General features: G+C 39.9%; 1 protein-coding gene across 13 annotated transcripts in view; it reads right to left on the bottom strand.

Moving 5' to 3' along the window:
• The window catches only part of FN1 (fibronectin 1), a 64,713-nt gene that overhangs the window by 5,913 nt on the left and 45,427 nt on the right, over window positions 1-13,373 (bottom strand). For 2 of the 13 annotated variants that reach the window (XM_006184307.3, XM_006184308.3), the window contains 11 exons: window positions 12,681-12,794; window positions 11,610-11,879; window positions 10,263-10,450; window positions 9,302-9,389; window positions 8,250-8,426; window positions 7,226-7,315; window positions 6,808-6,987; window positions 5,478-5,567; window positions 4,033-4,499; window positions 2,870-3,008; window positions 448-612 (listed from right to left, as the gene is read on the bottom strand). In XM_006184307.3, the coding sequence (XP_006184369.1) occupies window positions 448-612; window positions 2,870-3,008; window positions 4,033-4,499; window positions 5,478-5,567; window positions 6,808-6,987; window positions 7,226-7,315; window positions 8,250-8,426; window positions 9,302-9,389; window positions 10,263-10,450; window positions 11,610-11,879; window positions 12,681-12,794 (1,968 nt within the window). The other 11 variants (XM_014558886.2, XM_006184309.3, XM_014558889.2 and 8 more) reach the window with 6 other exon arrangements.

The following is a 13,373-nucleotide window of genomic DNA, read 5'->3' as shown; positions in this document are numbered from 1 at the left end:
AATGTATATACTGTGATATGTCTTCATTTGGTTAGTATTGAAAGAAAGTGTTGTGAGTATAAATGTTCATCTCTGAGCTCATTCAACAATAAAGATTAAAAGAGCTTTGGGTTTCTTTGTGTCTCTGATACCTTTCATTAGACCTGGCTCCAAAGAGTATGACCTTACTAATTTGTTTTAACAGTTGAAAAAAAAAAACCACATTACCATCACAAATTGCTGTTTAATTCACAGTCACACTGAAATACAACCTTTGAGAGGAAGCAACGGTCAACAAGTAAAATTTCCCATCACTTTTTCTTTCATGATGCAAAATGTTACTTTGAGTCAAGCAGTCTCCTCTCGTCTGCTTCATGTTTGGAAGAGCCTGTGTCTGCCAAACATGCTTCCTTGGCACATTGTGCAAATGCATGGAAATGCAAGAGATGGACAAAGCAAGCTACTCACTAGATGAATCGCATCTGAAATGACCACTGCCAAAGCCTAAGCACTGGCATGAGAGTTTAAAGCCAGATTCAGACAATCGCTCCCACTCCTCTCCGATGGCATAATGGGAAACGGTGTAGGGGTCGAAACACGAGTCATCTGTAGGTTGGCTTAGGCCTTGGTCAACTACGTGGAGAAAAGGAGGGAAAAAAAGACATTTTATTGTTATTTTTGAACCATAATAAGAAAACGGAATTATTGTATATTGTAATGACTTAATTTAAAACAAAAATCCCAGTAGTATTAAAAAGCATTCATCTCGTCTATCAATGCATCAGCTGCTCTAATAAACAATGCTTAGATACTGTCAGTGAACACTTGCCATGAGCATTTTAAATGGAGCCCGTCTTTCATTTTTTGTCCTCAGTTCTAAAAAAAGTTATCATTTCTGGTAAATCTAGTCTATAGAACGTGGAACAGATTGTGAGGCGGTTGAAGCTAGTTAAGAACTTCAGCGCGATGCAAAGGCTGGAAATTCCTCTGCACCAGTACCTGAGTGACTCTAAGCGAGTTATTTAACATTTCTCTGCCTGATTTCCCTCATCTGTAATGTGGCGATAGTAATAAAAATATCTTCACCTGCTCAGGATCTCTTGAAGACTACATGAGATCATGAATTCAAAGCACTGGTCTATTGCCAACACTTAGAAAGTACGCACCAGATAAAGAATGATTATCAGAGGACATCTTTTGCTTTTAATACATAAGTCGTAGCATTTTTATATACCATTAGAATATGATTGCACTAATGGGATATTCACTTTTATTGCATTTTTTTGCATGGTAGGGCAAAAAGCCTAGATTTTGTACGTTACTGTCACAATGGTCAGACTGCTTTACTTTATCAGTAAAACCAACTGTTCCAAATAAGAGAAAACAATGGGATATCAATCACTTAAGAATAAGTAATAGAGCTTCTTCACGTTGCCTAAGATCTGGGCCTTATGTTTTGGTAAAGCTTATCTTAAAAGAATCTATGCAAACAAAGCATGCTCCAAATTATTCTCTAAAAATTAAGTAGACTAACTTCTGTGACTTTGAATCCCACCCTGCATATTTCTTTTCACAGTGCGAAAATCAAAAGCTCAAAAGCAATAGATATTTGAAGTGTCTAATATTTTAAAAGGCATCACTCTGGAAGAAAATAGAGTTTTGGAGAAACAAAGGTGTCTGAAGTGTTTCAAAGCCGGGAGAACCTGGCTAGAATGCAGAATATTGCTGCTGGGAATAAGGCCTCAGAAAGAAAAATGGAAGGAACTTAAACTGCTGCTGGGGGTTTCACTTGCCCTCCTAAAAATAGCCAGGGGTTGAAATTCCACCTGGCTAAACTTTTGGAGATGGAATCTTCTTTCAAAATGATGTGGAAAAAATGCAAAGACCTTTGTGCTTCTGAAAATTCCTTTCACGTGGCATTCTACTAGCAAAACCACACAAAGAAAAAGGTGTGCATTAGCATAGGTATATAATACGTAAGCACAAAATGATCCCCCCTGCAAAAAACCAAAACAACAACAACAACAAAAACAAAACAAAACAAAAACAGCTTAATTCACAGGCATTTATACATGTAAAAGGGCACAGTCATCTACCGAATGAGGAAGGAGGCTGAGGTTAAGTAACTGGCCCTAGGAATAAAAGCCTGTCACTTGACAGAGACAGAATTTAGCACTCCCTGCTGATGTGGAATAGAGAACCCTCTGGCGGGAAGATTCGAGATTCATGGTTTTAATTATTCCCTATCGTGTGTTCCTTGGTAAATCTTCAGTTGCCGCAGTTTGAAAAGCCAGGTGATACACTACTGGTTTAAAAGGACTTCCCAGGTGCTACAAAGAAGAATCAATGACCATTTAACTTCTGTTGCTGTTCTGGACGTCTATAATCATGAAATAATGTTGGGATAAGGGAGCTCTTTGGACAGACATGGGCTCTGCTGGTAGCATTTTACATCAGGAACAAAACCCAGCAGGCACTAATGTCTGCAGGTAAGGAATATCCTTTACAGGTAATCACTTTCAGGACTTAAAAATTAGGAGGACAGCAACATGGTAAGATGAAGTGGGTCTGGGAAAAGAGATCAAGAGACTCGTGTCCTTCATCAAGTCAGATATCCACTAGCAGGGACTTAGCGTGTTGAATTAAATAATATTTGAAGTCTCTTCCAGGTCTATCATCATATCACTGTTTGAGACTCTATTTCTGTATGTGTTTTACAAAAATACCAGGATTCTTTGAGGGGAAACTAACTGAATTTAAAGTTGCTCATTTACTTCATGGAATTACTTCCCAAAGTCAAAAGACAACAGCAAGAAAGGAAAAGTCAACTGAAGAAGCCTCTCTGGTGTAGTCCAGGGCCCATGCCTGAGTAACGCAGACCTTCACATACCAGAATTGCCCACGGTCACCACCTCCTCCCGAATCTTGTGCCTCTTCTGGTCTTTCAGTGCCTCCACTATGATGTTGTAGGTGGCCCCTCTGGTAAGGCCCGTCAGGGTGGCACTAGCAGAAGTTCCAGGAACTCGGAACTACAATTATTGGCACATCCAAAGTGGAGGAGAAAGCATTATAGTGAGAAAGCGACATGACTTACCCTATTCTCTTATCAATAACTCTTACTGTGTAAGCAATGCAAAGGGAGACAAAGATAGAGGGTGTAAAGGTCCCAACCGACCAGCCAAGGAGAGAAATAGAAGTTGGGTGATGGGCCATCATTTCTACTGGCCAGATTTTCCTGCCAAAAATCTACCCTATGTGCTCCACAGACACCAGGAACTCTCACTAATTCTAGAGACAGCCTCCTCTTCATCCTGCTGTAGTGTCAGGTCTGGGCAAGCCCCCTGAAACCCCTGGCCATGCCTCCTTCACATAAAACGTGGACGCTGCGCTATGTGGGAGATATATTCATCCCACACAAGGGTCAAGTGGCACCTGACTCCAACACAGGGTCCTTAAAATACGTGGCAAATCCTCAAATTCATGTTTCTAAGCTCATAAATCTTCCACAGTGGAGTCAGTTTTAAAAAATCCTGCCACTTTCTAAAAATAAGAAAACAGTAAAAAATGGAAATCAACAAGACAAATTAAAGAACAGGAAGCTTTAGAGAATCAACCACTGGTAATAGCTGATAGACACAGCTTCGGCCAAGTTCTTTCTCCTCAGACACATTGTAGGAAATGGGATTCTTCAAGGACAAACCATCACAATGGCATTTTAGCCCTTCTCGAACAAATGGAAATTCAGGCAGACTCTCTCTCTCTCTCTTTTCTAAGGTCATTTCTTTGTCTATGTTACTAAGGAGCCTCAAATGATTGAGAATAATAGAAATGATTCTATTCTCTCTACTAAACAAAAGCTAATGACACTCTTTGGTACATCCCCTAGAGTAGAGCCACATTGAGATTAAAAAAAAAAAAATCAGGATTTAAGCATGCCACTTTTCTGAGATGGTCCTAGAAGTATGGCCACTTGACATCAGAGCTCTGATCCCTTCAGTAACCTGGCTTACTATTTTCCCAGGCTGTCCAGAAGTAAAGAGAAAAATTAATTACCTGTAAGGGTTCTTCATCAACGCCAATGGGATGACATGAAATGATATACTCAGAGCTTTCCTGGAATGGGGTCCATGAGATGGTTGTCTGCGAGAGAGCTTCTTGTCCTGTAGAAGCATTTGGATTGAGTCCCAGAACGTGAGGGTAGAGGTGATGGTCTACGTCTCCCCTGGGGACATGACCAATTTGGATCTCCTCATTTACATTCGGCGGATACGGTCTTGGCCTATGCCTTACGGGGGTGGCCGTTGTGGGCGGTGTGGTTCGCCTAAAACCATGCTCCTCAAAGATCATTTGTTGCCCAAGACTAGGCTGCTGACCGGAAGTGCCAGGAAGCTGAATACCGTTGCCAGTGTCATACCCAGGGTTGGTGATGAAAGGGGTCTTTTGAACTGTAGAGGGAACATCCAAGATCTCTGGTCCGTGAAGATTGGGGTGTGGAAGGGTTACCAGTTGGGGAAGCTCATCTAGCCAAGAGAGGTTAGAGCCAAAAAAGCAGAGCGCATTAAGCTCCCAGAAGTAGCAGCAGCAAGTCATTATCAATTCAGGCAACAACAACTACTTGACAATCCGATCAAAGCCCCTGGAAAATTAGCAGTACTTAGATCCCAAAACACTTTTTTCCAGAAAGAAATCTTTATGGTTTTTCTCAAAGGTTTCTTTACAGTTGAGAATGAAAAAAGTGTTCGTATGAATTTATCATACACACAAAGCTTTGAAATGCCGAGCCCCATAGACGCTGCCTTTGCTCAAATTAAGCCTAATGGAACTGAAAGGTGAAGCCTTTTTTCTCCTTTTCACTTGAGAATCCTGTTATAAGGACTGGAATCCAGAATAATTATATCAGCATCTGAAGTACGAGAATTCCAGAGGTTTGGCACAGTAATTTTCAGTTTGAAATGCTAAAATAAAAGTAGATTAAAATACATACATAAAGTTTATTATAAAAAATTCTCCTACCTGCACAAATAAAGCATTTTCTTCAAATTAAAGTGAAATTGGATTAAAAAAAAAGTAAGACATTATTTAGTTTCAGAAACCAAGTAATAAATAAAGGCAAATGGGAAAGATTTTTCTCTCCCCTTGCTTTTTTCTTTTTTTTTTTAAACATATTTAACTTCACCAGAATGTATAAAAGAATAGCAATGATCACAACTCAGTTTTACACTCTAATACCTGGTTTGAATTTTTTTAAAAGTGAATAAAAAGCTTTTGTATTGACTGGCTAAGAAAAACAAAACAAAACAAAAAAAACAAACTGAACTCTGCAGATTATGTCAGGTTGTTCCTGCTGTCACGAAGCACAATGTACATGCTATGCTGTCAGAGGGAAAAAAGGTCTATGAGAAATGCAGCGGAACCTGGAGAACCTTTTCACTGCAAAATGAATCATTTGTAATGAGTTTTGTAGTGACGGTCTCCGTTACCCGGAAGGTGCTCTTTACCTGTCTTTTTCCTCCCGATCAGAGGCTCACTCTTCTGATTGTTCTTCAGGGCAATGACTTGGATAGTGTACTCAGTTCCTGGTTCCAGACCTGATGGAAGGACAGATGATCACATTACGTTGTGGGCTCGGTGGTCAAATGGAAGTTGATCCCACCAGGATATTCTCCTGGGGAGCAAGCATCCTCTCTCCAGCTGGTCCTTGGACTCTTGAAAGGTATGAAATTGACTTCCATGAATACCCAAATACTCTGCATGCAATGGCCACTTAGCAAATTATCTTCCTAACAAATCTGACACCTGAATAAGCACTTTTACTCTAACTTTCCCTGGATATTCTTCTAACTTCTTATCCATCCTTTTGAATTCAGGAAAATCTATCAGCATTGTACACGGCCCTCAGAATACACATTTGGAGAGATCAATGCATATACCGTAGACACAAATCTACTTAAGCTTAGCAGTCCAGTGGCCCTCAGTGGCTGGATCAGTGAAAGGTCAGACAATACAGAAGTGCTCTGCAGGAGAGAGTGCCCACTGTGTGTGCGGTCCCTGCAGGCAGAATCCACTTCACTGCCTCCCATGTCTGACTCTATTTCCCTGTCCGCAAACTTTCTAAAAAAGCAGCGTCTCCTCCTGGGACCTGTGTGTTCTATAAGATTTTTCTTTTGGTGTGTGTGTGTTGGGGATAATTGGGTTTTATTTAATTAATTAATTTATTTAATGAAGGTACCGGGGGTTGAACCCAGGACCTTGTACATGCTAAGCAAGCGCTCTACCACTGAGCTATGTCCTCCCCCCAAGATTTTTAAGTCCAGATGATACCCTATTCACAGTATACAATTTTAATCCCTTGGACAAAAATGATCCCAGAGGCCTCTGATCTTTTATTCCCCACTCCAAGCAGCACTCTCTCCAACATGGGTAGTTGGGAATCACTTTGCCTCCAGACCTACTCTGTGAAATGGGACAGTGAGGGCAATGGCAGAGGGCACTCGGGCAAATCCTGCCGGCTTCTCATTCCTTTAGGTTGCAGAGTAAGATGACAGTATCAAAGTCTGCCAGTTAGCTTTGAAAAACATCTTTTTCTAGGACCACACGGAGCGGTGTCTGGCAAACGTAGAGCAAATAAAAAGACTCTAGTGATAATGACAGTATTGAAATTATTGAATTTTCATGAATTCATGACTTCTGAGATGTATTGAGCTCCTACTGAGAGGACGGGGCTTCTCGTTCTCATGGTTCAGTGTCAAACACGCAGTTGGGGACTGCCGAGCACTTTGTGTGCCCTGGGGAGTCAGGAGGAAAGTGGCAGCGTGGAAGCAGCAATACCAGTAATAGTAGCTTCTGTGACACCAGGGCGCGGCCGAGGGACCACTTCTCTGGGTGGGGACCCAGGCTTCTCAAACTTGATGATGTAACCAGTAATCCTGGCTCGGGGTGGCTGCCATGATACCAGCAAGGAGTTGGGTGTGGTGGCCAGGAAACGCAGGTTGGATGGTGCATCGATGGCTAAAAGAAAACAAAATTCAGTCTCCAAGAAAATGAATGACCAGGAAAACTATTCCCACACTCTTTCCCCAGCCCTTAAAGACAGATTGGAGTAAATCTGAGAGTTCTGTAAACTGTGAAAATGGTTCACTATGATCTGTAATATAGAAGTATCAGCCTCGTTTTTGTTTCTGAAATTCACATGACTGATTACCTACACCTAAGCCAGTGGCATTTCTTCAGGAGAAAGTGTAGTTACCAGTGGAGGCGTCAATGACCACAGGGGAGCTCCGTGCGTTGTCGTTCAGGGTGTACAAGTGGATCTTGTAGTCAGTGCCGGGTTGCAAACCTGGGATTTGTGAAGAGAAGATTTTTATCTGACCTTCATTTACTAGGCAAATCTTCAAACTCATCTGCAATTGTCATGCTTTCTCCTACTTATATATTTATGTTTATGTAGCCCTTGGAAGCAGTTCACGTTGGAAGAATAAAGTATGGTATGGTTGTTCACTGTTAATGAGAAACCTGTCTCCAAGGAAAATCACTCCTGCATCCAAAGACACTGGCTAAAACAAATTTTAAAATACAAAAACGGTGTGTTGGAAGTGGCCATCTTGGTGATGGGTGAGCACTTGTTGAGTGTGTTTCATCCAATGGTCACTGGAATCAGAATTTTAAATCTCCGAAAGACCTAAACTGACCCAGATACGGAACATTCTCTGACAATAACAATGATCTCTATGAGGTAGTGTTATTTGCTTTTTTATTAATTTAATTTTACTTTATAATCTATGTTAATGTTAAGAAATCTATACTATCATTGAGTTTCTTTTGGTTTTTAAGCATTAATGTACAATTTTTTTTTAATAAGAAAGAGTCCATGGATGCAATATCAAATCTGTTTGTTTTTTTTAAGGGGGGAGGTAATTAGGTTTATTTATTTATTTAATTTATTTATCTTTAATGGAGGTCCTGGGGATTGAACCCAGGATCTCATGCATGCTAAGAATACATTCAACCATTGAGCTATACCTTCCCCCGGCAAAGATCAAATCTGATGAATGGGACTTATGCCATTTCTCTGGCAAACATTAGATGAAATCAGATATTCACAAGACAAAAGTTTTTGATCATGGTATGAAGATAAGTTTTAAAAATAGAGCTGGGTTATCATAAAGCACTGAAGATACATTTAATCAGTGTAAGTGGTAGAAAAACAAATAAGCTGATGTGTGTTTTGAATAGCAGTTAACACATGGGGTCAGTACAGAGAGTTCCCCGACCTGTGATCGTGTAGCTTCTGACGTCTGGCTTGATGGTTCTCTGAACTGGAGTCTGGCCATCTGCTGGGATGGCATCAACCTGGAAGCCAGTGATCGTTTCAGTCTTGGTTCTCCAGCTAATGGTGATGGTGGTCTCAGTAGCATCCGTCACACGGGCCCTTCTTGGAGGGCTGACATCTGCATGGGATGATAGCCAGGGGTTAGTGCCTGGCTGGCTTATGTAGGCAAGGTTTTGATATTTTAAAATGTTTCTTTATTATATACAAAATACATCAGTTTCTACACATGACTAACAATGTGTAGATTTTCTCCTATGGCATCTAAAGAGAAAAGCTGACAGTAATTAGGAAAAACGAAAATATTCACCTCTTGTATCTTTTTTTTTTTACAGAACTGAAAAGGTTTCTAGATATGGCCATTGGTTCCTAAGGCTGTATTCAGATATCTACAAATATCTCAATAAATGTTAAAATTATTAAGTTATTGTAATGTAAAAAATGTGTAGTAGGAATAACAATGATATGGCAGCCAGCAATAATATATACATATTTGCTAGTATTTTCTCATTTTTATAGGGCTTCACATTGTTTAACAGGTGTAACACCATCCCTATTTTGTAGATGAGGAAACTTTGACACTTTTTGTGATTTCTGAAAGAGAATAACTGTGGATTATTGCTATGGCAGAAAACTAGAATCTGGGCCCAATTTTGTCCAAATCTTACTATACTGTTAAAATACAGCAGAAGCCAGCATGTCCTCTCCAAACTTATCTCTATGAAAACAAATTCTAATAAGTAGAACATGAACTAGGTAGTCCTAATTCATTGCACCAACATTACAACATTATGAAGTAATTCCATTTACTGGCCAGCAGAACATCTTCTGGAGAGGCATAAAAGGTGACTGTAGTAACTCAAAAAGATGGGCGAACAAATCAATTTCCAAACTAGAAATCACTCCACTGTTAACTTAGTGATCTAGAAAGGCATTTGCCATTTAATTTTTGTTGATATGGGATGTTTGTCAATACCACAAAGTTTGGTTACTCACTCTCCAGAGTCGTGACGACTCCCTGAGCTGGTCTGCTCGTCAGAGTATCCTTAAGAGCATAGACACTCACTTCATATTTGGTGGCCACCTAGAGAAAAGGACGTGGTAAGCTTTAGCATTGTGATCTTCTGAAGCCCAGGGATTTTCACTCCAGCATTAGAAAAATGCAATGGTTAGAAAAGAAAAAATAAACTAGCAAAATCCGTAGCACTGTAAGTTTCTGGATTGATTTCATTTCTACACTGCAGATGATCAACAACATGTTTGAATCACATAAATTTAAAAATATGTTTAGGAGTTAACCCCAAGGAAGCCATAACTCACATACTTACACTAAGCTAATACAAAAGGAAGAAAATGGGTATTAGTCTGTTTTTCTCCTTTATAATCTGACAGGTACAAATCATGAGTTTTTCTGATCACAGAGAGGCAAAGAGAATGCTCTAGCCTATCTCTGAACCCTCTTTCTGAAGTTTCTCCTGGAATTGGCCTTATGTTAAGAAGTACACCAATCTCCTAGGTTCCTGGCTAGTTTTCTGCATGCACATATAGAAGGAGTAAAAATGATTTAAGGAAGGTAGGATCAAGGTGGTTTGGTGAAAACTGGAAGATATTCCTTGTAAAGGTAATATATTCATAGGCTGAATGATTTATGCATTCAGTCTATGGATATACCTATTGCTCCCCACCCCACCACATACATGCAGCCTTTTGAAATAGAATAGATTTAAAGATCTATGCAATATCCAAAGCTACGTGTAAAATGCGGTCCCAGATAGTCATCTGGAAAAGCTCAGGTCAACACAAGTAATTTTACTTGATACAAAATTATAATAAAATGAATTTGATGGCAGAGGCAAAGAACACAGTTAGATTTATTTTATGTTATATTTCTACCACCTTAAACTGTGTAAGAGATGACGTACATTTTTTATTTCAATGAAAAAAGGCCACTTCTCACCATGAGTCCTGATACAACCACAGATGAGCTATCGGGAGCAAGGTTGATTTCTTTCATGGGTCCAGTCTTCTCCTTGGGGGTCACCCGCACTCGATATCCAGTGAGCTGAACATTGGGTGCCGTCCACTGGGCAGTCAGGCTTGTTGGTGTAACCTGAGTGAACTTCAGGTTGGTTGGTGCAGGAATGGCTGTCGGGATGGTCATTGGTTAGAGGTTATCTTATAGTAAAGGGGGAAAAGGGAAAAATAAAGTGAATTCCAAGAAGTAGATAGTGCTTGTTTGCTTAGGTGAGTACTCTGATCAAACAAAGATTCTGTGCAAAAAAGTACAAAGGGGGATGCAAAATGAAGAAAATGTTTGCTGAAAAAAAAATGTGTTTTTAATCCACCAATATTCAGAATCACTTGGAAACATGGGTTAATGCCAAAACCCTAAGAGATTTTAGGTTTTAGAAGTTGTTTTTTGCTTTCCCTTAAAAAAAAAAAAAGTCAAAAATCGGCTTATCGGCCATGGAAAGATGAGAAAACGTCCTTTTCTTATATAAATTATCTTTGTATGAAAAACCATTTCACAGAGTATTCTATCCCTCCAAAGATAGAATTACGTTTTTATTCTCTTATTTGGACCCCACGACAGAGACTGCTGCTAAACTTGAAGTATTCTCTGTGGTGCAGCGTAAGAAGAAAATTGGCTCACAACAAAGCAGAAAAGAGAAGCAAAGAGCAATAAGACAGATTGTCACCTCCAGGGTTTATGCTGTCCTGAGGACACGTCTTTAGCATTCCACTCTGCTTCAGAAATAAAGCACAAGAGGATAAAGTATTGTGGAAAGCATTTGCCCTATCAGCTGTTTCCTATGTGTCTGATTCTCAATCCGTTAAGCAAATTATACCCCCAGCACACAATCTCTAACCAGAGAAGGAAAGTCTTACCCACGTGTTCTCAGAATCATGCTGCTATGAAATGGCCCACTTTGGGTTCCTTTTTTAGCGAAAACTCTAGGATGCCAAACTTCTTTCCTTTATACACGGTGAGTGTAACCACAGGAAATCATGGCTTAGGAAATAATCCACAATTTCAGTATTATCTTCCAATATCTTGCTTTATAGCCTGGTTTCTAAGCCAGGCTACTCCAAAATTTCCTTTTATTAGACTTCATCTAAATGCCACCTACACTTTAATGCTTATTACTATTCCTCTTTAAAGAGGGTCTTTCCTAATAGAGAGGCTGCTTTTTTTTTGGTCCCCCCTTATACGGGAATCAATAGCCCGATAAAGTATGATTCATTCAGCAGGGCATAAAGCCGCTGCGCCCATGAGCACCCAGTGGTGCAATTAACGATATACCTGTGGACTGGGTTCCAATCAGGGGCTGGCTCTCCATATCATCGTGCAAGGCAACCACACTGACTGTGTACTCAGAACCCGGCCTGAGGCCTTGCAGCTCTGCAGTCTCTTCTTCACCATCAGGTGCAGGGAATAGCTCATGGATTCCATCCTCAGGGCTTGAGTAGGTCACCCTGTACCTGGAAACTTGCCCCTGTGGGCTTTCCCAAGCAATTTTGATGGAATCGACATCCACATCAGTGAATGCCAGTCCTTTAGGGCGATCAATGTCTGTTAGGCAAATTAACGGTAAGAGGTTATGTGAAAAGCAAGTTGTGAAATAAGCATTTTTATAACATGCAAAGCAGTTCTCTAGACACCATTTTGTCTTTGATGAATTAAATTCCAATTAACTCACCATTAAATGAAAAATTACTGGACACCTGCTTACTTTTTTTTTCTTTTTGGTTTAGAAAATATTTAATGTCATATCACTTATTAAAACATAGGTGTGCGTGAGATGCAGACACCCTGCAAAACGTCCCCACAATGAGGATTTATTTATATTTTAAGATATTCTACCAAGATTTGTTTTTGCAATGTGATGTTAGTCTCATAGACCTGGATTTTCTATACCTTGGAAGTGGTAAAGTTGATTTTCAACATCAGATTCAGATTGTTAGAATCTTCCTCTAACTGCACCCTCCCCCTTCCACCCTTGTGTTAAATATTTACATTAAACGCTGGTCCAGCCACAGTCTGGTCCAGCCACAAAGTCTCCAAACATAACAGCTTCACGAAGCATACTTTAATCAACTTTACCATCCAGTTTTAGAAAAGAAGGTGCTAGCAAAACATTTTGTAGATTTGCTACAGGCAAATAAGATTTTGCTGAGGCCATTTGAGCAAAAGAAATTCAAAGCACAGCAACTAACTTTGGTAGTTCCACAACTTCTTTCCCTATGTGTTCATCGCTTGGCACTGAGAAGGAAAGATGTTTTAAAGGACTCAGCTCGAGATACAAACTAGGTATCCAGACGCCTAAGAACAAAATTTGACTTTGAAAGTGGAAAACAGGCACTGGTTACGTACTGGTCACCGCTGTCTGAACCAGAGGCTGGCTCTCTCCGTTTCGATTCTGAGCGTAGACACTAACCACGTACTCCACTGTGGGCTGCAAGCCTTCGATCGTCATTTCTGTTTGATCTGCAAAGGGAGTGAAAAACAAATGCAGCATCTATGTCATTCACTAGGAGATCAACCCAGTGGCTTTTAGAGTTGGGTAGTAAATGTGTGGTGGCCTAGAATTTTCATTTGCAGAATTGTCATGAAAATATGGAGGAGTCCCACATGGATTTTCTCTTGGACAAATGTGTTCATTGCTAATACAAATGACCATATTGGAGGGAAGTCCTGCTAATGAAAAAGCTCTAAAATTAACTGTGATGCCACTAACAACGAATGATGCTGTATTTGTAAAATGAAAATTAACTGGACTTTAAGATACTGCCTTAGGGTCCTAATTTCACAATTATTTTATACGAAAGCAAAAACAAGGCGCTAAAAGGATCTTAAAAAGTCAGGCCCATCTCTCTCTTCTCGGTGTGCATGATAAACAAAACCACAAAGATGGATCTAAAAATTTAAGATGTTCACACCATCAAACAAAACTATGCATGTAAAAACAGAAATGAACTCATTAGAAAAATTCTGCTGCGGAGGGAGTTGGTAATAACCGTAAGCCCAAAATTCACAAATGAGGAAACTCTGACACATGATATGAAA

Source organism: Camelus ferus, chromosome 5 (assembly GCF_009834535.1).
Source record: "Camelus ferus isolate YT-003-E chromosome 5, BCGSAC_Cfer_1.0, whole genome shotgun sequence".
Lineage (NCBI taxonomy): Eukaryota > Metazoa > Chordata > Mammalia > Artiodactyla > Camelidae > Camelus > Camelus ferus.
Note: the sequence above shows the minus strand (reverse complement) of the source record. Positions and strands in the feature narration are given on the sequence as shown.